Below are 25,283 nucleotides of genomic sequence, written 5' to 3' on the forward strand. Positions count from 1 at the left end.
GACTCAGTGAAAGCCTCTTTGTGTGAGTGCCCATGCGGCCTGTGACCTGTGGCCACAGCTCCTCGACGTCCACAGGAGATCGGTTCCTCTTGACTTCCTGTGGTAGTTAAGGATGCTGGGGTTGAAAGGGGCTGCAGGCATGCAAGATTGACTTTGTGACCTTCCTCTGGTCATGTTGCAAAAGGAGAGCTACAGGAAGCACTTTTGTGAACAGGAAATTGAATTTAAATAAGTGAAAGTGAACTGATGCATTTTCCTATGGTCTTTTCTTATGGTCTTATGTTATTCTTATTGTTTAAGACAATTTAATAGATAATGAAGCTTTTCTGGTTGTTGATGTAACATTGTAATGTAGTTGGACATCATTGTGATGTGGTTACATACTTCCAGTTATCTGAAAATGTGGTAGTGAAAATGTTCTGGTTTGTTTCCATAGCAGACTTTATAAAATGGTGTGTTTCACTGAGGTTTCTCTGTTGAACTAGACAAAAAAGGGCCATTTTGTTGTATGACAAGCCACAACCTGTGTGTGTGTGTGTGTGTGTGTGTGTGTGTGTGTGTGTGTGTGTGTGTGTGTGTGTAGAATAGCAGAGGTGGTATGAGTGAAGGAGAATGAATATGGAGAAAATATGGGACTTGTTTGGACAGAGAGAGGAATGTCCTGTTCTCTTTATGTTGAACGGACAAACATGGCTAACCTGGATGGTGTTTATGCTAACTAGCATATGATGATAACAGGCAATTCATAACAACAAATTGACCTCTGAAATGTGTAAATGTCAATTCAAATTCTTCTTAAACTTACATTAGCATTCTAGCACATTTTTTGAGTGATTTGAACTCCTTTACAGCGAAACATTTGATATATGACAGACTAGCACAGATTTTGTGGGGGAGAAAGACTTTGAACAGACAAGTTGAAAAGGACAGAGAGTGAAACGCTTGCATTACATTTGCAAATCCATCAGGAAGTGGATTGTTTATTTCCTGAGTCGTTGGTTTCATTTGGTAGTGTAATGAGGGAGAGGGAGAGAAATACTCTCAGCACCCGTTGTGCCTGGCCAGCTCTGAAACAGCTTCATAAACACGCACCTTCCATGCAGGTGCCAGCATAGTATATGTTTTCACGTGGTCACCAGCCATCTCTGTCTCTCTCCTCAACGTCCTTCCTCGAGTTCTTACACCCAGGGGCAATTTCTGAGGGGGTAATTAAGAGTAAGCAGCAGCCCTTACATAAGCCTGTGAGGGGATGGCAGATGGTGAATGAATGATGGTATTATGTGTAAGATTCCAGGGGAGGGCCCCAGAACACCCATTCCCAAATGCCCCACCCCCCAAGAGGGGCGTAGACAGAGCGCTGGAAGTGGGTGGTGGTGAGCTGACCTCCGGGTGTGCCGCCCCCAGCATATCTCTCCAGGCTGGAAGCAGGTGGAGCAGTGCAGACAGTGACTGCAACCCGACACTGGCGTCGTTGGAGATTTGAATAGCAGTTGAGGTGGGATTGTTCCTTGGGCCTGGGGCCATGTCACAAAACCTGGGATCTGAATGGGCTTATTTAACGGGGCAGGGCTGGCTGATGGACAAAGGCAGGGTAGGGGCGAGCAAGAACAGAAGCAGGCGAGACTCCAGCCTGGAGCCGGAAGCAAACATCCCCATCACCCCCACCCACTCTCTCCCATCTCTGTGTCCAAGGACAGGTGCTCAACTGAGCTCTGAAATCAATGGTGGGTATGGCCTTCAGTGTGAGCTGTAAAGGAACAATCTCAGTGGTAAGATACAGGGAAGATCTGGGTCAGAATGACCCCAGCTGGCAGGGACATGCTTCTGATCATCCCTGACCGTCCAGCATCAATAACGTGCCCCCTCACCTCAGACAGAGAGACTCCCCTGTGCGGGCGGCTCAAAGCTCTCCTGTCCTGTCCCCACAGCTATGAAGTGGCAGAATGTTGACCCAGTCAGGGGCATGACAGGCAATAAAGTATGGCTAGCCTTTACCACGCTCAAGCAGTTACTTTGATGGTAGAAAGATTGTGTTTACCTAAGCAGATAACGTTTATCTAGAGTGGAAGCGTGCTGGGTTTTATTGTCCATATCAAGTAGCAGTTATCTCACTGAACAATCTAGATGAACAAAAACTTATCTACTGTGGGAGATATTCTTGGGATTTTGTTCTAGATCTTCCTGTGGCAGGTTTTTGTTTGTTTGACCTAAATCTTTGTAAGCATGTTATATTAACATAACTAATAGGAGATGAGCATATTTTGGCCCGTGACAGGTGTTTTTCTGCAGGTAAAGCCCATGGGCCAATGGAGATGGCTTATGATAACTTGTTCTCGTCTCTCCACAGCGGACTACAAAGAGAGCTTCAACACAATCGGGAACATTGAAGAAATCGCCTACAATGCTGTGTCTTTCACATGGGACGTGAATGAGGAGGCTAGGGTGAGAACCCCGCCCAGCAGTATAGGAGCATAGCTCCCCTCAGTGGAGTGGAGGTTCATGTATGGCTGTGTGGCTGGAACTCTTGTTCAGAGCCTCTGTTGTACCTCACCTGGTGGATCCTGTTAGAATATGTATACGTTAATATCTGCACTAATGCCCCCCCCCCCCTCTCGCTCTCTCTCTTTCTTTCTTTTTTCTCCCATTCTCTCTCTTTCTGTCTCTCTATCTTTCTCTCATTTTTTCTCTCTCCCATTGTCTCATTCTTCTCTTTCTCTCTCTCTCTGAATGAACACTCCCTGAAACCTTTCTAAAGTGTGACATTAGGGACAAGCCATGCCATTGTTCCCATGCACAAGGCACCCCCCCCACCCCCCCACCATGGTCTGTTTGTGCACAGCCCTGCTTCTCTCCTCTCTGATGAGTCTCATGTTTCGCCCGCGTGTCGCACACAGAGGGAAGTGGATTGAGTGTGCAAATGGCTCCAGATCCTGCACACACATAGCCACGAGGCTGTGACCCTCCCAGCCTACGGGCGGCCACCGTGCTCTCATTGTCTTCTGGTTGGCAATAAAAGCTCCGCTCAAACAGTCTCTGCAGCAGGGCGCATTCAGCACCAGCTCTCTCAACAAACATTTGCTTTTCAAATCCGCATCCAGTAAGAGCCATTAATGCGGTGCTCAGCCCCACCTTCTGTGCATGGAGGGGCCTTTCATTTCCACTACACCATGTCAGGGGGATTATGTCAGTATTTATGGCTGTGACTTATGGCACTTATGGAGTGTATACAGAAATGTAGAAGGGACTGTTTTTAGGTTGTTGTTACGAGGTGGCTGTTAAGAAAGACTAATAAATTAGAAAGAAACTGTGAAAAAGTTTCACAGACATCTGGCCTCTCTGGGGTAAAATCAGGCACTTTCTGAACTGATTCTGCAGGATTTTTAGAAAGATGCAACTGGATCAGATCCCATATTAAAATTTGGACTGCTGTGATAAAGGCACTAGTTGGTTTGGTTTTTAACCTGGCAGTCCTTTAGTTTAATTTTAGCCATAAAGATAAGAATCTGGTCATACCCCGGGTGCAGCATACCTCCAAGAGGCGGAGTTAAAAACAGATTACCTCATTAAAAGCCGGATTGGGGGCGGAGCCAAACCCTCCATCCTGCCATTGATCTGTGGAGCGGAAATTACGCCTGTTTGAATAGCTAAAATCATAAATTTAAATCAGGCATTTTTTTTAAAAACAACTTTACTTCCATTAGAGCCATTATAATTACTGAATGTCTACTGAGTGGGTTATCTTCAGTTGATGCCTATTATATATTTATTTTCTTAATATTTTATTTTCTGTTTCCTTATGTTATGCTTTATCTATCTATCTATCTATCTATCTATCTATCTATCTATCTATCTATCTATCTATCTATCTATCTATCTATCTATCTATCTATCTATCTATATACTCAGCACTTGTTTTTTCAGATTTTTGAATAAAAGAAAAATGAATACTTTTATTAATTAAAGATATGTTTCTTCTTTCACCATAGAGTTTTCCCAAGGAGAGTCATGAGATTATATAAGTACAGCCTTCACCTCTTGACTGCCTGTTGTGATTGCTGATTTGTGAGAAATGGTTAATCACTAACCACATTCGTACACATTTAGCAAGGCAGCCGATTTTCATCTAAAGCTTACTGCTGTGGGAGTACATTTCCCTGTGGGGTTTTGAAATTGGTTTCCTGACTGTTATAAGGAGAGGGTGTGACTCTGTGGAGTATGTAGATGTGTATCTGTGGAGAGTGTGTTTGTGGAGTGTGTTTCTGTTAAGTGTGTGGCTGTGTGTGTAGTGTGAGATGTGTGTGTGTGGACATGTGTATTGTGTGAAGTGTGTGTTCTGTATGTGTGGAGTGTGTAGTGCCTGGCTCCGGGTGCCTTAAAAACTGGGACAATCAATTTCTTACTCAGAAATATGTGTACAACGACTGCCATGTTAATGATTGAGTTCAACTATTATAGCCATATTATTGGTTACTTGTCAGTTATTCAATGATTGTAGAGTTTTCTAGAGCCTGGTCTCTAGAGCCCTGGTCATTTTTTCCCCTTAAAATCAGTCAAATCTGAACTAGCACTACAGTTAAAATGAAAATTTATTCACTAGAATTCAACTCTAGTTATAACATGTTGCTGAAATGATGAGATTCAGTGACGGCGCTTGTGTTACTTTTGTGTATGATGCATTATTTATTTCTTAGCAATTTAAAATAAACTGGATGTGATTTGACACAGTAGTTTCTTACTGTGTTCACTCATTCACTCGGTAATCCTCAGGTCTTCCTTTGTTTGGCTAATGAAACAGTGATGCGTGTGCTTTGTGTGTTTCTGATGGGTAGATCTTCATCACGGTGAATTGTCTGAGCACAGACTTCTCCTCTCAGAAAGGCGTGAAGGGCCTACCCCTGATGATCCAAATCGACACGTACAGCTACAACAACCGCAGTAACAAACCCCTTCACAGAGCTTACTGCCAGATCAAGGTCTTCTGTGATAAGGTGAACTTTGACCGCTAATATCACATAAAAAAAGTTCTTAAAGACAACTTCATATATAGAGTTGGACCCTCACCTACTACACAGCTCTCAACACAGGGTAACCAGTGAATGAATCTCAATGTCCTTAAAATAAGGTCACAGATTTCACCAGACAGTAGAAATGTGGAACACCCTCTTGTGGTTCTGTTTAGAACAGCAGCCCGGTTACTGTTTAAGTGCTAAAAGAGTAATCAGCAGTAGTGGTGTGGCTCATTAGTAACGGGTCATAGCACATCATTAGCATTAAGTCAGTTTGTCACCTCCACCTTTGTGTGTGTGTGTGTGTGTGTGTGTGTGTGTGTGTGTGTGTGTGTGTGTGTGTGTGTGAACCAGGGAGCTGAAAGAAAGATCAGAGATGAAGAGAGGAAGCAGAATCGCAAGAAGTCAAAAGGTTGCAGTAACTGAACTATATTTTTTTTCTTATGATGATGATGATGATGATTATTATTTTGTGATTTATTTTAAGTCTCAATGAAATCAAATGAAATCATCTGGTGCTTCACAAACCATAAATAATTATACAAATAATAATAGCAAGAATAAAAAAGGAATTCAAATGATAAAAGCCGAATAGTCACTAAAACACTAAAAGGTCAAAAGATGTAATTTCTCCAGTTCACCTCAGACACCAGTGAGCCTTATTGTATGGCTTAATGCAGTGTTATAATGGTGTTATAACCTCCATCATCAGGAAAGGATGGAGGCGTGGGAGTAGTGTCCGTTCCCAAAAAGGGCGACACCACCTTGTTCAAAACGATGACGGATCTGGATGCTCAGCCAGTGCTCTTCATCCCGGATGTGCACTTTGGAAACCTGCAGCGGGCAGCACAGGTATGAGAGAGGGTGTGCCCGTATGAGCGTACCTGTATGAGCGTACCTGTATGAGCGTGCCCGTATGAGCGTACCTGTATGAGAGTACCTGTATGAGCATGCCTGTATGAGCGTACCTGTATGAGTGTGCCCGTATGAGCGTACCTGTATGAGCGTACCTGTATGAGCGTGCCCGTATGAGCGTACCTGTATGAGCACATCCGTGTGAGCGTACCTATATGAGTGTGCCCATATGAGTGTGCCAGTATGAACATGTTTGGCCAGAGAACGTTGCCCTTGGTAGCTTCCCACAGGGCTTTAAAGACTGACCTTGAGTCAGTCTGTCCTTGTCCAGTCAGTCTGACCTCGTCCACTTAGTCTGACCTTGAGCATTAGCACAGTGGAATCTTGTAGAAGCCACATGGCAGAAGTGTCAGTGAGGGCAGCAGTGGGCTACCGTGACTGTAATGTCACACAGGGCTAATAGAAGGTGAATGACATAAAATGTCCCTGCCTGCTTCCGCTGACTGTGTTGGCCTGTGGTTATTACTGTCACAGCGGTCCTGATATCAGTGGCTTACATCTGATAACAGGGGAGATTGGGAAGATTATATGAAGGTGGCATAAAGATAGCTACTCCAGTTCCTGTTGTCTTACCTAAACTCTGTTTGCAGGTGTTTGCCTTCAACACAGAGGAGATTGAGAGAGAAGGGTGAGTGTATACCACACACCCCACACACATAGGAATTCACTTCAGAACAGGCAGCAGTGTTTTACTCTCCATGAGTAAAACAAGATGCTGCATGGATTTCACTGATAACCTAGTTTCTTTGTCAAAGCGCATCTAAGTGGTTATTCATTGGCAAATAAACAAACAAACAAGTAAAAACATATACTCAGACTAGGAAGAGGACAAATCTGAAATAGCCCTTTGCTATAGGTAACTTCATTATGTGAACTCATATCCTGGGAGGTTGCACTGCACCTGTTGTAAGCATGTGATTGGCTGTTGAGTGTGTCACACACGGCTCTGTGGCTTGTGATAGGAGTGTTCTGGTCAAGAGGATGTTCCGCACAACGGAGGATGATTACTGCCCCTCCCCTCACAAACAGCTCAAAGAGGAGACCCAGAAGAGAGGTGAGAGACAGCGATACCGTCAGGCCACTATAGCGCCCTGCACTGTTACAAACAATCCTGTAAAAATGACACAAAACAACTATTGGCATCAGCCTAGTTTTCCCACTGATGCTCATTTTGTCCTTGTAGAGGTTAAATGTAGTTAGAACTAGTTTCAGTTTAGTTTTTTAATAAATCATTACTATTTGTTGGATGTCTTCTGTATATTACTGACTACAACAACACTAGTTTCACCTGAGATGCTCTAATGAGACATGTGAGGGAACAGTAGTCCTGCAGCGCTAGCCGGTCGCCAGCAGGGGGCGCTTTAAGCAGTACCGCTGTGTTCTCAGTGCTGCTGTACGTACGGAAGGAGTCCGACGAGGTGTTTGACGCGCTCATGCTGCGCGCTCCCACACTGCGAGGGCTCATGGAGGCAGTGAGTAACCTTGTCCTACAGATGGCGCCCTTCTTCCAACTGTGATCGGCAAAGGCTGATAGGAGAAAGGACGCGATCCACTTTATGAATCTGCATATTAGGAAGTTGCTTATTAGTTATATTGTTTAATTGTGCTGAATTTGAATACCTAAAATTAATTAAGGGTGGGGCGGCGTCTTATTGGTGCTCTGCAGTGTAATCCTGCCATCTTGAATGAGTCAGTTCTTTCATTTCTACAGATCTCTGAAAAATATGGAGTGCCTGTTGACAGGATTGCTAAAATCTACAAGAAAAGCAAGAAAGGGTAAGAGATTATCGTTGAAGACTAGGTAACAACAAGGCTATAGCAACAGCTATCATAAAACAAAGGACACTGGGAATCGTTATATTGGTATATATGAAGATGGTGGACAACATAAGCTATCCGGCTAGCGATGGCATACATTTCTATATATTTTTGCTAACTTGTGTGAGGTAGTGTCACAAGTTAGTGCAGTATTCACAACAGTGCTGTATGTGTTGTGTAAAGTGTGAAACTCCAACCAAGAGGCGTAAAACCAGAGAACCTCTAGCGAGAACTGTCGCTGTGTTAGTTAGAATGGTGGCGAGTGGAGCTAAACGGTCAAAAAATGAAAATAGCTTCTCACCACGTCCTTCCTTTAATTCTGGAAAGTAGAAGTATGTTTTACAATAAAAACAGGAAAGAAAACTTACCTGTATTGCCTGTTTCGTTTTTCCTACAGCAAATGGGTTTTGTGGAATGAAATTGATGAATGAGACTAATGATTTCCCTATTTTCAAAATAAGGAGTGGTGATAAGCTATTTTAATGTTTTGTTATTAGTCGATTAGCTCTATTCAGCCCAATTCATTGCTGACTGGCATTTTTGCAGTCATTTTTCGATATAATGGACGGAGCAGGAAGTTCCTCACAAACCTGTTGTGGAGAATCCTAGATCGAAACAGTTGCTGTTTTGTACACGCCAGCAGTTTGAACCTTAAAAGCGGGTTATTAGCTGTTGTTTGGCCGTCAGGCTAAACGTGTGGGACGGGACTGAAGCCCAGAGCAGTTTCATAAAGACGAGCCACCTGTCTCTTGCAGGATTTTGGTGAACATGGACGACAACATCATCGAGCACTATTCCAATGAGGACACGTTCACGATGAGCATCGAGAGCCACACGCTCGACGCCTACAAGATCACGCTGACGGAGATCTGACCGTCTCAGCGGAGCGCCCTCCTTCCCCAGAGAGGCGCAGCACCGCTCCAACTGCTGTCGGGGTCACTGCTGAAAGCGCAGCGTCACGTCTCGCCTTCGTTTCTCGGGAGCTTCAAGTCGGAGTTCAAATAGTTCTAGGGTTAATAAAACCGGCATTTCGGCTAATCAAACGGACCAGCAAAAACCAAAAAAAACCCCAAAAACCCATAATAATAATAATAATAATAATAATAATAATAATAATAATAAAATAAATTAATAATTTAGGGCATTACGCAGCATAGAGGTGCCATGGTTGTGTTCCACGGGAGTGGTGTGTAAGGTCGACGTGCCCGGTGGGGTAGAGAAGGGCAGAGTGTGATGGCCACCTTCGTCTAAACCCCGCCATGCGTGTAGGGAATCTGCCGGTATGGACCACACGCAGTGCTCACACCATCAGGCCGCCGCGTTCCAACCATGGGAGGGAGTCCCGCCCCCTTACCTGTCTGCTAAGAGCAGAGGAATAGAACTCGAAAGAATCTGCTCGATGTATCATAAATGTGTCATGTGCGTCAGATCAGCCATTTCAAAGAAGTGCAACTAAGATAAAAATATTCGGGACGCAGAATTTATAAGCACCGATTTAATAAGCACATATATAATATGCATTTACATACCTCTTAACCACAGTGCCTTTAGTGTGATTGATATGGAAGTTATTTTTAGATGGAAATGACAGATTTACAGTGCAACCATGCATGTATAACAGACCAATCACTTTCCTGCATTTAAAACATAAAGCTCAGAGGCACAAAGTGTGGTGCGTTTCACAGTGCTCAGAGCAGGCTGACAGCTCTCCCTCTGCAGACTTAAGACACATTCTGCGCTTATGGATCGAGGAAGTGGCGCGCGCGCGTGTGTCTCAGCTCGCTGTGTAGCTGTTCGTCTAACTCATCCGACCCCACACAGCTGGAGCTGTGAGAAGCAGCCGTCTGCAGGAACTCGCAACTCAAAAATCAAAAACACACCAAGGAACATCCAGGAACCGTGCCCTAGATTAAATGCCTGTGTCCCTCCCTGGTTTAGAGTGTGTGTTCTTCACTCGCCGGTCCATTGTCAAAATCTGAAGCCTAATCATTCCCATAACATTAGTAAAAAGACAACTGTTTTTTATACATGTTAATTATTATTGGAGTAGTTGTTGTTATGTTTCATGTACAGTTTTTTGTACTGTTTTAAAGCAATTTATAATGTACTGTGTTCAAATTGTCTGAGATACCTGATGCTGTGTAAATGTATGCCTTCTGTCCCTATTGCACTCATATCTGTGAATCTGTTCACATATCTGATCTGTGAAGTGTTCACTGGGGACATAAATGCCACTCTCAGATCTGCTGCGTTGCTGCCGATTCTGCTCTAGTCACTGTTAGATGTCAGATTCTCACCTACTTCAGCGGATGGAACAGGATGAAAATGTGAGATGGATGCAGCCACACAAGAAACTTTTCTGTTCTGCAGACACATCTATGAAAGCTCTTTCTTTTCAAACTATGAACACAACCGATGCTTGACTTCCCTTATTTTAAAAATATTCATACAGCTGCTCTTCAGTATATAAACTGGCACTGGCTGACTACTAACCAGATTTCAGGATACCATCTTCCAGATATATAACGTAGATGGACATTTGTAGTTTGGAACGTGTCTTTAAATAAACGATGGAAGTTTTGTGACTCATCTTGAGTTCTCTGCTTTAATGATGTCTGAGCAGTGGCTTTGCACAGTAAGATATACACACTAATTGCAAACACACATATTTGTAAGACTTTTAATTTATAACCAAAACAATACTGTAGCCTTTGTAGAAACTATGACAAAGACATTTTGTTCAGTAGTTAACATTTATACAATATAAACTGATACAATACTGTCTTGCATTTTACAGTTAATAATCTGTGAATTTGGCACTTAACAACTTGTTGCTGTTGTGTACAATTCATACACTGCAGTTGCAAAACAAACAAAAAAATGCCACAAAAATTTAAATAGATTCTTCATGTTTTAGTTTTTTTAAAGCTCTAAAATTTCACACTTTTAAATTCTGAAAATGCACTTTTTTCTCTTCAAAACTCAACATTTGCATACAGTTTCTCATCAAAGTCATTGCTGATGGAGGTTTCAAACCTGCAATTACTTTACACAAACCTAGTAACAGCAGTTCTGAAAGGGTGTCTGTTGGCTAAAATGTGTGTCTGTGTTTGTGTTCACTTTCATTTTTTTTTTAGATTGAAATGTTTTTTTGTATTTGTTGTATTACTGGGAGTTATTAGAATGTGTATCTTTGTCTGCTACTCTCTTTAGCTGAAGACTCTGCTAGCCAGGAGCTTGCGTTCCTGTACATAAATTTACATTAACTGATAACTATCATTTACATCACCTTTATACAATGATCCTCCTTTATCATACCACATGTCTGACAGCACTGCTATGGCACACCTGGTGCTGATCCAGGTGTATCCACAGATATGGAATCTTTCAATTAGACAGCATATAATGAAACCCACATATGCACACAGGTTAAAGCACGTAGACACAAACGCAATCACGGTCACCTGACACAAAGATTCAGTCAGTTAAATAATTCCTGGCCTGATGTAGGATATTCCAACAAACTGGACATTTTGTTTTCTGATTCACACTTGGTGACTGCAGAAGATTGACAGAATTGAAATCTCACAGAGTAAAGAACACTGTGTGGTATATAAATCACAAAAAGATTCAGCTGCATGCACAGATACACAAACAATCAGTCTGGACTGACCATACACAGAGCTGTCTGTTGCTGCTATTTACAACAGTGGCAGTGCACGGTTGCTGGGGAAGGCGGTATGTTTACCTGCATCTGAAAAGGGACTCTATTGGCTGGGTGAGTTTCTAAAGGGACTCTATTGGCTGGGTGAGTTTCTGAAGGGACTCTATTGGCTGGGTGAGTTTCTAAAAATCATGGGCATAGCAAAATATGTGGTGTTCACTTTTCTCAGCCTCAATAGATCTACTTAAATATGAACATATTATACATTTAATTATTAGGTTTGTACTGAAAGGAAAAAACATATCAAATAAAACATTTTTCACAGAGTGACAAATATGCCACAAAGCTATCACCAAGTAACAGAATAAATACATTTTTGTAAGTTCTCCATCTTGTACCTCCTACATGAGGAGGAATTGCAGGAGAAGAAGGAATGGTACACGTCAGAAGATCAGATCATCCCAAGACGCAAATAAATCTATTCATTTTCAACAGTCTTACTGCTAATTCTAGTGGATTAAGTAGACAGTAATGTTTCCAACAGATGTTTCCATGAGATTTGTAAGCATGTGTAGCCTAATTATGGTATATGTTCTGTGCATTTCTTCATAATTTTCTTCTTATGATCATTATTTCATTATTTATTTTGGATGATATGGAGTAAGGTATTCACTGGCCCAGTGTGTCTACATCATATAAGGCTCTTCTTTTATAAAAGTCCCAGGAGAGAGAGTCCATACAAGCCATGAGAGACATATACACACATATATGTTTTTTTTTTTTGTTGTTGTTGGTACTGCTGTTTTGTTTTGTTTTTCCTTTTTATTCTGGATTGAGTCAGTGAGCCTATGGGTGGGTGTGTGAGTAGATTTGTGTTGCAACAGATGTGTACACACACCTACACAGAACAGTGTGTCTGTGTATGCTTCTCTCAGTCATTAAAGCACCAGACCTGTTCCCCAGAATGGTCAGAGGTTTTGCCTCTGAGGATTGGGGAGCTGATCTGATGTGAACTTAAAAGGCGAAACCTGTTTTAACAAGGTCATGACAGCAGGGGGCACCATTCTCCTTTACTGGCCAGCGCTGCTGGGATCGCACTGCAGGAGTCGCACTATGGATGGGTCATTCTTTGCTCCTTCCACAAACTCCTCCAGTGACAGCTTACCTGAAGCCGGGACCAGAGGGTCAAAGGAAAGGTATAAAGTGAATTAACGGCACCAAATGGTTAATGGCTTGTCTGATCTTTGCATGTTTTATTTCTTTCTTCACATTAGTTCAGGGTAGAATGAACAGGCTAAAAGAAACTATGTGTGTTTCCATAGTGTAGTGGCCATTGTTTACCTTACAGATGTGGACAAAATAGCAGGTAAGATTTTTGGGTTGGGACAGAGGGAGAGAGAGAGAGAGGGAGAGAAGATGAGAAAAAGAGTGTGGGGGTTGGGCCCACCATCACGATTTGTATCCATCTGCCGGAAGATCTTCTCTGTGCGTTTCTCAGGCGTGGATTCGTCCTCTGGCATCTTCATGACAGAGGACACCATCTTATAGATGGCCTGAGAAGACAAGAGAGGAGACAAGCACTGAGTCCTCCACCTGACAGCCATATTCATCTGCCTCTAATGTGTCTCCTGAGGAGGAAAAGGAAATGCAGCCATTCCTGTGGTCAGCTGAGTAGCTACTGAAACCTGTAAATGTCACAGTATTCAGTAACTTAGCATATGTGTGCATGCACGCGTGTGTGTGTGTGTGCGTGTGTGTGTGTGTGTGTGTGTGTGTGTGTGTGTGTGTGTGTGTGAGAGAGAGAGAGAGAGAGACATGAACAGGCTGTAAGGATGAATTTCCTCTAGCTACACTATTAATGTTAAATAGGTCCTGTAGATAAAACAGTTTTATCATGCTTCAGGGTTAAGCCAACCCAATGAAAAAAATGAGAAAGTTAAAAGAATGTGAAACGTAGAGGACAGAAAGACGTCTAGTTGGTGCAGCAGCCCGAGACATGGCTGGTCATGCAGTACTGGAATGAACTTCTCCTCACTACACAAACACAAACTCCTTGCCACACTGACTCATTACAGGTTGTCAGTTCTTTGTTTTCTGGAACATTCTAGAGCAAGCTGCCAACCTTTCTGGTGCTTACTGTTGTTTGTTTTATCAGGAAGATAGGAGTGGACCAGGGACACTCTCCCAACATCAGGCGCACTCAACACCATCCTGCAGCATAGAAGGTCACTAAATGTTTCTCTGTTCCTACAGTGTTTTCTGATTCCTAAGTAATGGGACAAGGCCTGTGTCTCTTCCTGGGTTGTGAATGTAGTGTGAGTATAGGCTGTGATGATAATTGGCCCATTAGTGGCAGCCCAGTGCTGTTTCATCACTCTCCCACCCTGGATAAGCCAGCCTGCGTTTCTGACTCATCGATCCTACTGGTGTTAATTGGTTGTCTAAAATTGTTCCTGTGTGGCATGGTGCCATTCTCCTTCCACTGCCTGCTTTAAGCAGCAATGTGATAGCTAGTAAAACAACAACAAAAATGTTTTTTTTAAAAACACTTAGCAGGTGTCAACAGGAAAGCAGTAGCAGTCTTGATTTGAGACTGGACACTGGTTGTTGAGGTTCGAGCCCACACCAGGCCATTCTCTCAGCTTGTTGACACCAGACTCTATACGTTTATGTGTTTCACCTCCTCGAACACCCCTGATTCAACTCATCAACTTATTACCAGGGTCTGGAATCAGGTGCCCAAGGGCCCAGCTTGGTTTGGACAAAGGAATGTGTACCCAGAGTCCCATGTCATTTCCGGACGGGCAGCAAAGACCAAACCTGGAAACTTTGCGATGACGGCATGATTCGAGTTCTAGGTCCTGACGTGCATTTTACGGATATACAGGGGAATAGTTGCTGTGTTAGAGTGGGGTGAAAAGACAGTGTTCTGGGTGTGTGTATGCTGTATGTGGGCTGTGGGTATGTGAGTTGGTGTGTCGGTAGGGTTGGAGAGGAATACATCAGACGTAAGTGCAGTAATGGAAAAGCTTAACCTGAATTCTGGCTAACAGCTGACTTATCAGAATATAGCCTATGCTTGAGCAGCAACTACTGTGGCCTGGTGACATAATGACTCCATTAGCATTTCCCTCCCTCTCTCTCTCACACACACACACACACACACACACACACACACACACACACACACACACACACACACACACACACACACACACACACACACACACACACACACACACACACACACACAAACCTGCACGATCTCCAGCATTTCAGCCTTGCTAATGTAACCATTGCCGTCCAGGTCATACATGCTGAAGGCCCACTTGAGTTTCTGGTCCAGCCGCCCACGAGATGTAATGCTCAGTGCTATAATGAACTCCCTGAAGTCTATTGTCCCATCTCCATTGGCATCGAAGGTCCGGAAGACATGCTCAGCAAACTTGGATGCGTCTCCATACGGGAAGAAATTGCCGTAGATCTTCTTGAACTCATCCATGGAGAGCGCTCCGCTTGGGCAGTCCCTCAGAAAGCCCTTGTACCACTCCTGGATCTCATGCTCAGTGAACTCTGTGCTCTCCACCAGGTCCTGGATGACCTCAGGACGAAGCTTGCTGTTCTGCTTCCCCATGACACTGAATGGGTTTCAACTGGGGGGGGGGGGGGGGGGGGGGGGAGAGAGAGGGAGAGAGAGAATGATATGAGTTCTGTATATGATCTTCAAACTTTTACCAGATAAACTTTCACTGTAATGCCTTAAAAATGCTGACTGAGCATACACATCTAAATCTGACATATCAATGGAAAGAGCAGAGTAGTCTTGGCAGGTTCAGCAATAAGAGAAGTGATCAGTTACAGTAAGAGAAGTGATCAGTCAGCTACAATAAGATGATCACCAAAATAAAGGAACCTTGCACAGTTAGCAATGCAGCAAACACATATATTACTTTGTGATTTGCATGCAGAAGGTTAATCTACGACCAGCCTGTGTTCAACCAACAACATCTGTGGAAATGTCATGAAAAGACCAAAGGCACCCACACTCAGCCTCTGACTTACCCCCACCTATCTGTCAACTGAACTTTCCACTGCTTCAACACACACACACACGCATCTGCACCAGTGTTCATTTCCTGATGCAAATCATTCTCACATACCACAACTTGTTTCTCTATGTGCAGGTAAGTTAAGCGTAGTAAGAGAGGGAGGGTCACGTGCATCTAGAATGAAACTGCAGAGAAAGAGAGTGAGAGTGAGAGTGAGAGAGGGAGAGAGAGAGAGGAGGGAGAGAGAGAGGAGGAGAGAGAGAGAGAGAAGAGGGAGAGAGAGAGAGAGAGAGAGAGAGAGAGAGAGGAGGGGGAGAGAGAGAGAGAGAGAGGAGGGAGAGTAAGAGAGAGGAGGGAGAGAGAGAGAGAGAGAGAGAGAGAGAGAGAATAAGTGGCAGACAAAGTGAGAGTTAAAGAGTATGAATACCATAACAAAGAAGGAGAGACAGACATGCAGGCAGACAGAGAGACAGACATGCAGGATGAGTTGGCTGGTTAGCAGGCATGGAGCTGTGTTAAAGCAGAACATCCATACAGAGGATGAAGCGCCCAGTAAACAGGAAATTCATCATCAGGCCTCAATCAGCCTGGCGTTGCTTCTGTGTGTCGTCTGTCACCAGTGACTGTGGAGAAAGGGCCTTGGTTTGTGCTCCTGTAGTCACATTACACAACATTATTCTGTTTGCGTAGACAACGTTAGAACAAAATTATCCTGGCTGCGTAGGAACACAGACGTGATGAAAAAGAAACTAATTTCACACTTCAGAAACATTTCTTTACTTCCATTACATTTTTAAATTGATTTTATAAGATTATAAGAAAAATTTTCTTGTAAATTATTTTACCTTACTCGTGCAACCACACTAACTACGATGGGAAATAAACAGACAAACATACTAGCTATTACAACCTTACTGTAGAATACAGGCCAAAGGAGTTTTACTCACTGTTTTAATACCTGATGGATCACAAACCATTGAATCATGAGTGCTGTATTACATTTTTTTATCCAACACAATTATGACTCAGTACAACTTTGAGAAATTAAGGATCTTGCTCAAGGATCCAACAGTGGCAACTTGGCAGCAGTGGGGATTGAACCAGCAACCTTCTGAATACTAGCTGAGTACCTTAACCACTGAGCCACCACTGAATTAGATGGATATTCTCTCACACATTAGCATACAGTTTACAGCATACAGTACCATTTGTTCTCATACTGTGGGCACAGATCTGTAGGATCTATAGGATCAAAGATTAATGATTTTCAATGGAGAATTTCCAGTGATGGTGTGGTTTAGTTCAGGACCAAGTTTAATCTGTGTTCCAATAACAGCCCTCCTCACCACGGGTCAACTGGCATCTGGGCCAGACACGAGCTTAGCAAGACGAAATCCATCAAGGCCTAGGAGTCTGAGCAACCCAGCAGATAAGTGTCACTCACAATTAAAAGAACAGAGGAATCTCTCTCTCTCTCTCACACACACACACACACACACACACACACACACACACACACGACTCAGAATTACCATGAGTCTGAGTATGTGTATCTCTGCATATTTCTGTGTATATGGGTGTGTTTGAGTGTGTACGTGCATGTTTGCGCATATGTGTGCATGTCAAAGCAAAACTATGCACACATGTTTATTTCCATTCATGCAAACATGAGTAACCAAAAGCCATATTTCCACTCAGCTCAGCCTGTGTCATGTGCCCTGTGCTGTACTAGGGCCATTCATTCCACTTCCCACAGACCCAAACAAATGTCCTGTCCCTCACGTCCACTCTCAGTCAGTCCTTGTGTCCTCATACCAGGCAAACACACCAGGCTGTCCACAATATGCCTCCTCAACATGCCAGGCTGTCCACAACTGACTGCCATTCTGCTCCAGCACTGGAGAAAACAGCAGAAGCACAACATAGTCATCAGGTAGCGTTTTAATTGCTTAATGGATTTGCATCGTTTGCATAATGATGCACCATGTTGTCATGGTGACAGACTTTCTAATTTAACTATTAGTGAAGCAGAGAGTAAATTAATTTGCAACTTCCTAGGTTAATCAATTAAATTTCTTCTACAACAATGGGTTCTAAGCTTATGAATCAAGTGGGCAAAGTGTGTAATCATGATTCTCAGCCAGTTGCTGTGTTGTGGGCCCACACATGAAGAAGAAAGATCCTGCCAAAGCTAAGAAACCAAGCTGTTGCTTCCTGTTTTTTTAAGACACTAAAAATACCAAAAAATCCTTACACCATTAACATAGTTGTCTCTGAACTTCAGTCGTCTCTCAGCTTCTTTGGAAGGAGTTGAACAATTCTACAATTCTCTGCATCTCTCTTTCTCTGCCTTTTTATTCTCCTGTCTCCTCTCCATCTCCCTCTCTCAGTGTTCTTCAGTGAGGGACATCTCTAGGCTGGCCACCTTGGCTCTGCCATGTTCCAGGTTTGTGGTAAATCTCTTCATCTTCTCTAGTGATGACTTTGTTGATTCCTACTCCGGCGCTGGCGCCATGTTCTGAGAAGCTGTAGCCCAGCTTGTATTTAAAACCCCCAGCCTGCAGGATCAAGACCCCAAGAGTGGCAGCTCTGAGATCACCATCTCAAATGAACCCAAATCTCTTAGTCCTCCAGTGGTGACACCATGGTTAGGTAACATCACAGCAACAAACCACTGAGCTGATCGGTGGTCAGGGAGAACACCTGTCTCCATGGTGAGAAAGTCATTGGTGGCCATGATGATTGAGGGAGGTTAAGGCCTCTTTAGGGTGTGGAAGAAAAGACAAAGGAAAGCCATTCCAAATAATCCATAATGCTTTCACTCTACTGCAATTAAATAAAACACACAGTCTTTGATTAAAGAACATATACATATAGATGATCACATACAACTCTAGTCAACAGTAGTAAGAGTATTACTCAAAGTAACCTCCCTACTCTCTCGCTCACATACACACAGGACAGCTAATTTCATCATGATGACTGATGTTGGACTGATACAGGTTATGATACTGTACTGATGGTATGTACACTACAATATGCTTGTTTTTTATCATTATGTAAAAGCAGAAATATTTTACGTGGATGTGGTATGTTAAAATGTAGTAGTACTGTCCAATAAAACCACAGACATATCTTATAAAAACTGTACAAATATGGAGGGATTAGCACTCATCTTTGCACGTTCATTGCTGTGAAGGTAAATACATCAGAAGAGGAATTAGTGCTCAGAATATAGTCATCATCTGTCTCATACAATCTCCATTAAGACAGAGCAAACTGCAATTATAACAGACCAGAGAGGAATTACAATAGACGAACACAAATATATACTCTGTGGAACAGCATGGCAACATCTGCTGACAAGGGCAGATGAAACATTTCAACAATGTCATACTGAGAGGAAAAAATGGACACTTCTCCCCTACTGATCCCAAAATGGAACCCTCCTCTGTTGTTCCAGAATGGACTCTTCCTCCTCCCATTCCAGAATGGCCTCTTCTGTGTTGTTGTTCTGTGATCTGCCAACTGACATAACTCTCCTGTGAACATGTAGAGCTGTGGCCTGGTGTTACAGCCTTGGAAAACATGTGCTGAGCTGGCAGTGCTTGCCTATGACATCTGGCACTATCCTGTGTAAATATCTATTGTGGTCATGTATGGAATAACAAACCAAAGCTTGAACTGGAAAAAAATACAGCCTGAAACATAAAAATAAAAAATGCATACCAGTGGTGGTATGCTGCCATTCATACAACATGCTGTTTGCTAAGCATCTTATTTTGGACCGTGGGGCGAACATTCCAGCAGCTGCACTCATGCGGAGCTGGTAGAACAGCAGTCTCCCTGACTCTGCTGCTTCCACCCCAGAAAAAGGTTCTCTCCATAAAGACACATATGCAGCGATGACCCACAATGCCCCTACAGGGCCCCGCCAGTGGCGCCAGGCTTGTGGTCTTTCTCAGGGTCCTTTCATCTGGTAGGGCATCTCCAGGGCCGCTCTGACAGCCCGGGAGGGAATGGGCGGGGAGCATTCCCCCTGCCAAGTCTCCTGAATTTCCCAGCATGGAGTGAGTCCGAAACAGGGTGTGAGGAGGCATTCCACACACATGGACAGATCCAATACTGGAAGAGCTTTGACGTAAATCAATGATTGTGCAGGGGGACCGTGTGATAGCCAGAGATCCTTAGCCAGGACATCTTGTGCATTGCATAACATACATGAGCTCTTGGTTTTATCCTGTACAACCAGCTTATCCCTATGGCACATCACACTAATCCACAGGAGGGAGACTGAGGGATGTACAGGAATGGAGTGAGTGAGAGAGAGAGAGAGAGAGAGCGAGAGAAGGGTTGAAAAGATGTGCTGCTGCTATTCCCTTGTGGTTAATATCAGATTTACTGGAATAAAGATTTAGCTAAAGATGGAACTTCAGGTGTTCTTTTGGAATTACTTCTTGTTAAACTTACTCAAATTCTAGGCCAGGATGAGTGTTTCTAGAATGAGTGTTTCTGCCTAAAATGATCAGTGGAACTGGGTTTGCCTGAACAAACCCTGTTGGAGGGTGAAGGCAACAGTGGTTACCGTGGTAACAAGAGCACTAGGGGCTGTGATCCCCAAACAGGGAGAATGGTTCCAGGAACATCATTTGAGATCTCCATCCAGAAGAGAGCAGTCTTGGGAACAGCTGAGATACTACACAGGACCCTCAAGCTCCCAGGTCTCATGGTCCCATGGCCAACTAGTCCTGATCGGTTGAGGCATATGCAGAGGTGAAGGTGGGGATGGGGAGAGATGGAGGAGGGGATGGTCCTCTAACTCCCACCATACCACATGCCTGACAAGTAAACCTCTGGTCTACAACTCAGAACTTAAGCATCTCACCATGCATGGCCTTCAGAGAACAAATGCTAGATGAATAGACATGTTGTCTAGTTAGTATACCATAAGGTCACTGAGTTTCAGATCTAAATTGACATAATTGACATGCTTTTAAATTGAAATTTTTTTTTTTAATCTAACATTTCTATGTTTAAGACGATGCATTTAGCTTCACTGTTTCTTGATTCACATATAAATCTGAACCTCAGTTCCAACCATCAATCAGAGTCTAAAATTAGCATGAACTCTCGGTAAACTACCCTTCCCTGACCCTGACATAATCCTGTCATTCTGTGAGTCTGAAACCACAGTGAGAGCACCCCCAAACTCTGCAGCACTGCATTTTTGCTTATTACTGTGTGTGAAGACTGTACTCCAGTGCAAACCACTGGGAATGAGGGTAAATATTTGCTGGGGTCATATTTTTAGAACAGGGCCAAAGAGAGCTTTACGTCTGCCATGTTTCTGGGACCTATCCATCACTGTGCAGTCACTGCAAGAAGGATATTAGCCTTGGGTTAATTACGTCTGAAACAAACGAACAAAACTTGCCGGCCATATTAGTATTCACAGGGAGACCAGCTGAGAGTTCACCCATGAAACAAGATATCACAGCTAAGGATCTCCTTTATTGTTAATGACATTTTCTTGGCTTCCAAGGCTATCATTTTATATATACACACATGCAGAAGAGGTTTGATCAGAGGTGAAACAGGAAAGTGCATGCTTGCAAGATAATGCAATGTTCTTCTTTATAAATGCACGGCGGCCTCCCTCTCCAGATGCAGTATTGCAACGTGGAGCACACTGCACTCTAAACTGTGAGCTGCATGCAGCAGAGATTCAGCGACAGAAATAAAGGAAAGGCCTTCTCATAACCGCACCAAATGTTCTAGCAGTCAGGCAGAAAAACCACACTTGCTCATCCACTAAGCGAGGCAGGTAAAGTGCATCTCAGACAACGACACTGGCTTGTGAAAGATGTCAGCTTCATGCAAATCTAATCATAAAAAGCAGTTGTCTTCATCCCCCTCTGAGACCATCAGATGCTGCTGTGGGGGTCTTTTCCACATGGCTGCTCTCGCGTTATTCAGGTGCATGACAAAAAACAAGAGACAACACAGAACAGTACAGGCCCCAAGGCTTCAGCTCATCTAAACACACACACACACACACACACACACACACACACACACACACACACACACACACACACACACACACACACACACACACACACACACAGCATGACTCCCATCCTCCAGTCAACACACTCAATAAGCCCATAGTTAATGAACATCCTATTTGTCACCTGTGCTCTTAATATTGTGCAGTGTGTGTGTTTAGCACTCCCCCCCCTCTCTGAAGTAGCAGGGATATGAAACATACCTGGAGCAGTTAGCTTTCACTTCTACACCTTTCAGACAGGGCGGAGTACTGGGCTTCCAACAGGCACCACCTCCCCCCACCCCTCTCTCTCCTCATTTGTCTTTCTCCTTGTGTCAGTTCTACATCCGGGCAGCCAAGGCAGACGTTTGCAGTTGGCGTACGAAGGAGGAAGCAACACACAGTTCTAGCCTCAGACACACCCCTTCCTTGCTTTCCATCTCTCTTACATGCTCCTTTATTCTGTCTCTTTCTCTCACACCTCCAAATGTCTGCAGGGATTCACTCAGTTCTCTCACAGTGCTCTCGTCTCTCATCTCCCCCACATTATGCTCATTTTTTTCTGGAGTGTCCACTGCTTTCTCTTCGTCATCTACTAAGCCCCCACTCACCCCAGGCCCCACCCCAGTCTGGCTCTAATGGGCTTTTTCTGGCTCATGGGCTCACGCAGAAGACTGATACCTCAGACCTTTAGTCCAGTCAGCAAATAGAGCTGCCCAGCACACCACATAGACAAATGAAAAACAAGACTAAGCTACTTTCTGCAACCCGAGATTTTGTTGAGTGCACTGAGTGCATCTTGACATCTGTACTGTGAGCCAAGTATGGCCTGTTATGCAGAAACCCCATCTCTAACACAAATTAAATATTTGGGGAATATACTCAAATTTACTTGTACTTTTACCATGATTTATATTGGAGAAAAGGGAACGTTTAATGTACTATTGCGTAGTTGCTGCTACAAATGGTGATCCCTAGTGAGTTATTAAGATATGCGTCATACTGAACTAAGAAAAGAATATCTTCCCTGATATGTCTCCAGTGCTAAAATACAGCCATCTATGGGACACTAGTCTGAAAAGAACAGTGGTGGAGTTGGCACCACTGGAGAAGGAAAGTGGCCTGGAGATGTCAGCCCCACCACACTGGAGTTTCAGGTTCAGAGTATAGGTTCCTCTCCTGAGAATCCTAACAGAATGTTCCCTTCTGTTTCGCTTAACCCACAGACATCCAAGCTACCCTCTCAGCACACATCACAGCACTGACAGACCAGGGTCATCTCACTCTCTCTCTCATTTCCGGCTCTCACTGGACAAGAGAGAAGTACTGAGCAGAAAGGGAAGGTACAGGCCTCCTCCTCTCTCTCAGTCATCTCAACAGTTAGGGTGAGAGAGAGACAGACAGAGAGAGACAAAATTTGAGATAATACACCCCAACTTTAAAGTATCTAATACTGACAAACTTCCCATCCCATTTGGACTAAAGAAAGAAAGCAGCACTTTAGCTGGGTGATATAGATCTGCCTGCCATAACATGAGGGAGAGTGACCCACCCAAACACCACACACACACACACACACACACACACACACACACACTATATTGCCCTATATTATGCACTATATTCTGAACACCTTTATGTGTATCTAATTATTTATTTTTTCCATCCTTATTATTGTTATTTTATTTTCCTTTATTTTCATTGCTTTGCTTTTTACCTTCCTCATCTTGACTTCTTCCAATTATTATTTCATACTAATTACAGTTCTTTTCAATTTCATTATTATAAAAGATTTCTTAATTTAATTTATTATAAAGGTTTGTTCATGTTGTTTTACTGTAACACTGCTTGGGAAATGCTGTTACTGCAAATGGACTTGGCATTACTGAATTGAATTGAATTGAACTGAGAGAGACACACAGAGAGACAAAGAGAGAGCGAGAGAGAGGAGCTGCAACGTACTCTTCATGGCTTAGCTGTTTAAACACACCATTCTTCCATACCATTACTTCTTTAAAGCTCTAGTTGCTATGCTCAAAAAGTTCTCTGAAATGCTGCTCCTCCATCCTCATGATATGCAGGCAATTAACGCAACCAGTCCTTCCTGCCTGCAGCTTGCTCTCTCTCTCTCTCTCTCTCTCTCTCTCTCTCTCTCTCTCTCTCACACGCGCACACCAAAAGGAAGAGAAACTCACCGGTGTACTGCCGCTGGGTTTTACACGTCCATAACCCGGGAGGGAGCAGGTAGTGTAGCGAGGGCTCAGAGTGGGGATGTGGACCCAGGCAGACAGCCAGAGAGCAGTGGCAACAGCAGCAACAGGTAGCAGCCGCAAGAGCCCAAGGCACTTAGAACAGCAGCTGGCGGCCACAGCTCAAAACTCCACAAGACTCAGCGCCAGCCCTCAGTCCTCGGCTTAGCACCACGCCACCTCCCCCTGTGACGTCAAAGCACCTAGTCACATGATCTCGCTCCACAGCCTATGAGAGCCACCGTTTCCTTGGCAACAGGAACTCAGCATTCATGGTGGCTCTCAGTGGGGCTGCTGTTTTCTGTTCACTTTTCACTCAACTGTCATATAAGTAAATCAAACATTTTTAAAAAAATAAATAAATAAAAAAATTAAAAAAAATCACACCAACCAGAACAAATCACTGACAAGTTTCCAACAGTTTTGCAGGTCTTAGCTTTTACCTCACTGTTGAATACATGCATTTTGCACAGATTTTATTGTACTCTCCTGAAAACTCACTTGTACACTTATCTGCAGTGTGAGTGACTAACGCCCTTGATTCTGAAGTGTGTCATTTATTTTTTTAGTCTTTATCATGCTGCGATTCGCAGCTATCACAGCCCCAGAGAGCAGATGTCTTCCTTACAGTGGAAGCCACATGTTACTTAAGGAGATTAAATGCACCAAAGCCTCCTCTCATTATCTTTAAATCACAAGGACATTTTTTTTTTCCTATCGCTTTTCATAATGACTCCTTAAGGCACAAAGCACTACTGCTTGCTGAGTCAGGCAGCTGCGTGTCTGAGGTCTGTGCACTCCTGCACCCACAGGGCAGAGGGCCAGGCAGTGGGTCTCTGCTGTTATTAAACGCAAAGCTGTGCAACATGATACCCATGTGCACATTTACATAATATTTTGCATGCACGGAAAGGCATCTAGTCCTCTGTATGGATATGAAATGAACTGGCAAAGTGTACGGGAGAAATTTTCCAATTTACTGACCTTGGGCTTTTTTTTAAAATACAGGTTGGATATTCACATTCAGTTAAATTTACATATGTGAGTCTTACTGTGTCCTGGGCCTGCACCTGTGTCCCAGGTGTCTACCTGTAGCAGTGTATCAGCGCATGTCCTCTCTGGCTTAGGGATCCTCAGATCCTTTTCTTTCCTCTGCCACTCAGCTCACACTTTCTTCACCAAGTAAAAAGATAATCATCCACAGTGGGCAGCCCTGGAGCTGGCCTCTTATGCCCAGCTATCCTGTGCAGAGCCCTGACCTCATGTTATTAGATAAGTGGTTCTTGATCATGGACCTCTGGTCTGGCATTGGATGGCCCAAGACACCTGAGGACACACCTCCACTCTGCTTATGCATTACCCAGCCACACCACTCTGGCACTGAAAACATCACGCATGAAGGACCACTGCCTCAGTTTGGCAGTTTGCTCCAAAGAAGACTACTGACCTATTTTTGGAAGTGTAAGAGGGGTTATCCCTATATCCATGGGTCAGAAAATGGATTATGCTGTGTTAGCAAAAAAAGATGTTATT

General features: G+C 43.6%; 2 protein-coding genes across 3 annotated transcripts in view; one reads left to right on the plus strand and one right to left on the minus strand.

Moving 5' to 3' along the window:
* The window catches only part of grhl2b (grainyhead-like transcription factor 2b), a 14,330-nt gene extending 4,002 nt beyond the window's left edge, over positions 1-10,328 (plus strand). Inside the window, exons 7-15 of the mRNA XM_027022903.2 lie at positions 2,348-2,442; positions 4,830-4,988; positions 5,361-5,418; positions 5,719-5,858; positions 6,512-6,549; positions 6,884-6,975; positions 7,308-7,393; positions 7,633-7,697; positions 8,495-10,328. Coding sequence (XP_026878704.2) covers positions 2,348-2,442; positions 4,830-4,988; positions 5,361-5,418; positions 5,719-5,858; positions 6,512-6,549; positions 6,884-6,975; positions 7,308-7,393; positions 7,633-7,697; positions 8,495-8,612 — 851 coding nt within the window. The 3' untranslated portion in view covers positions 8,613-10,328. The remainder of the gene's footprint in view (positions 1-2,347; positions 2,443-4,829; positions 4,989-5,360; positions 5,419-5,718; positions 5,859-6,511; positions 6,550-6,883; positions 6,976-7,307; positions 7,394-7,632; positions 7,698-8,494) is intronic.
* A 77-nt stretch (positions 10,329-10,405) lies between these two features.
* Positions 10,406-23,921, minus strand: ncaldb (neurocalcin delta b). 2 transcript variants are annotated; one of them, XM_035529229.1, is made up of 5 exons: positions 17,709-18,203; positions 17,268-17,349; positions 14,660-15,056; positions 12,851-12,956; positions 10,406-12,568 (listed from the first exon to the last, which is right to left on the minus strand). In XM_035529229.1, the coding sequence occupies exons 3-5, from the start codon at positions 15,035-15,037 to the stop codon at positions 12,474-12,476; spliced, it is 579 nt and encodes a 192-aa protein (XP_035385122.1). In that variant the 5' UTR covers positions 15,038-15,056; positions 17,268-17,349; positions 17,709-18,203; the 3' UTR covers positions 10,406-12,473. The 2 variants fall into 2 exon arrangements, with proteins under 2 accessions (XP_035385122.1, XP_035385121.1); XM_035529228.1 differs by lacking the exons at positions 17,268-17,349; positions 17,709-18,203 and adding an exon at positions 23,697-23,921.
* Between the last annotated feature and the right edge of the window lie 1,362 nt (positions 23,922-25,283).

The sequence above is a fragment of the Electrophorus electricus genome, chromosome 8, assembly GCF_013358815.1.
Source record: "Electrophorus electricus isolate fEleEle1 chromosome 8, fEleEle1.pri, whole genome shotgun sequence".
Lineage (NCBI taxonomy): Eukaryota > Metazoa > Chordata > Actinopteri > Gymnotiformes > Gymnotidae > Electrophorus > Electrophorus electricus.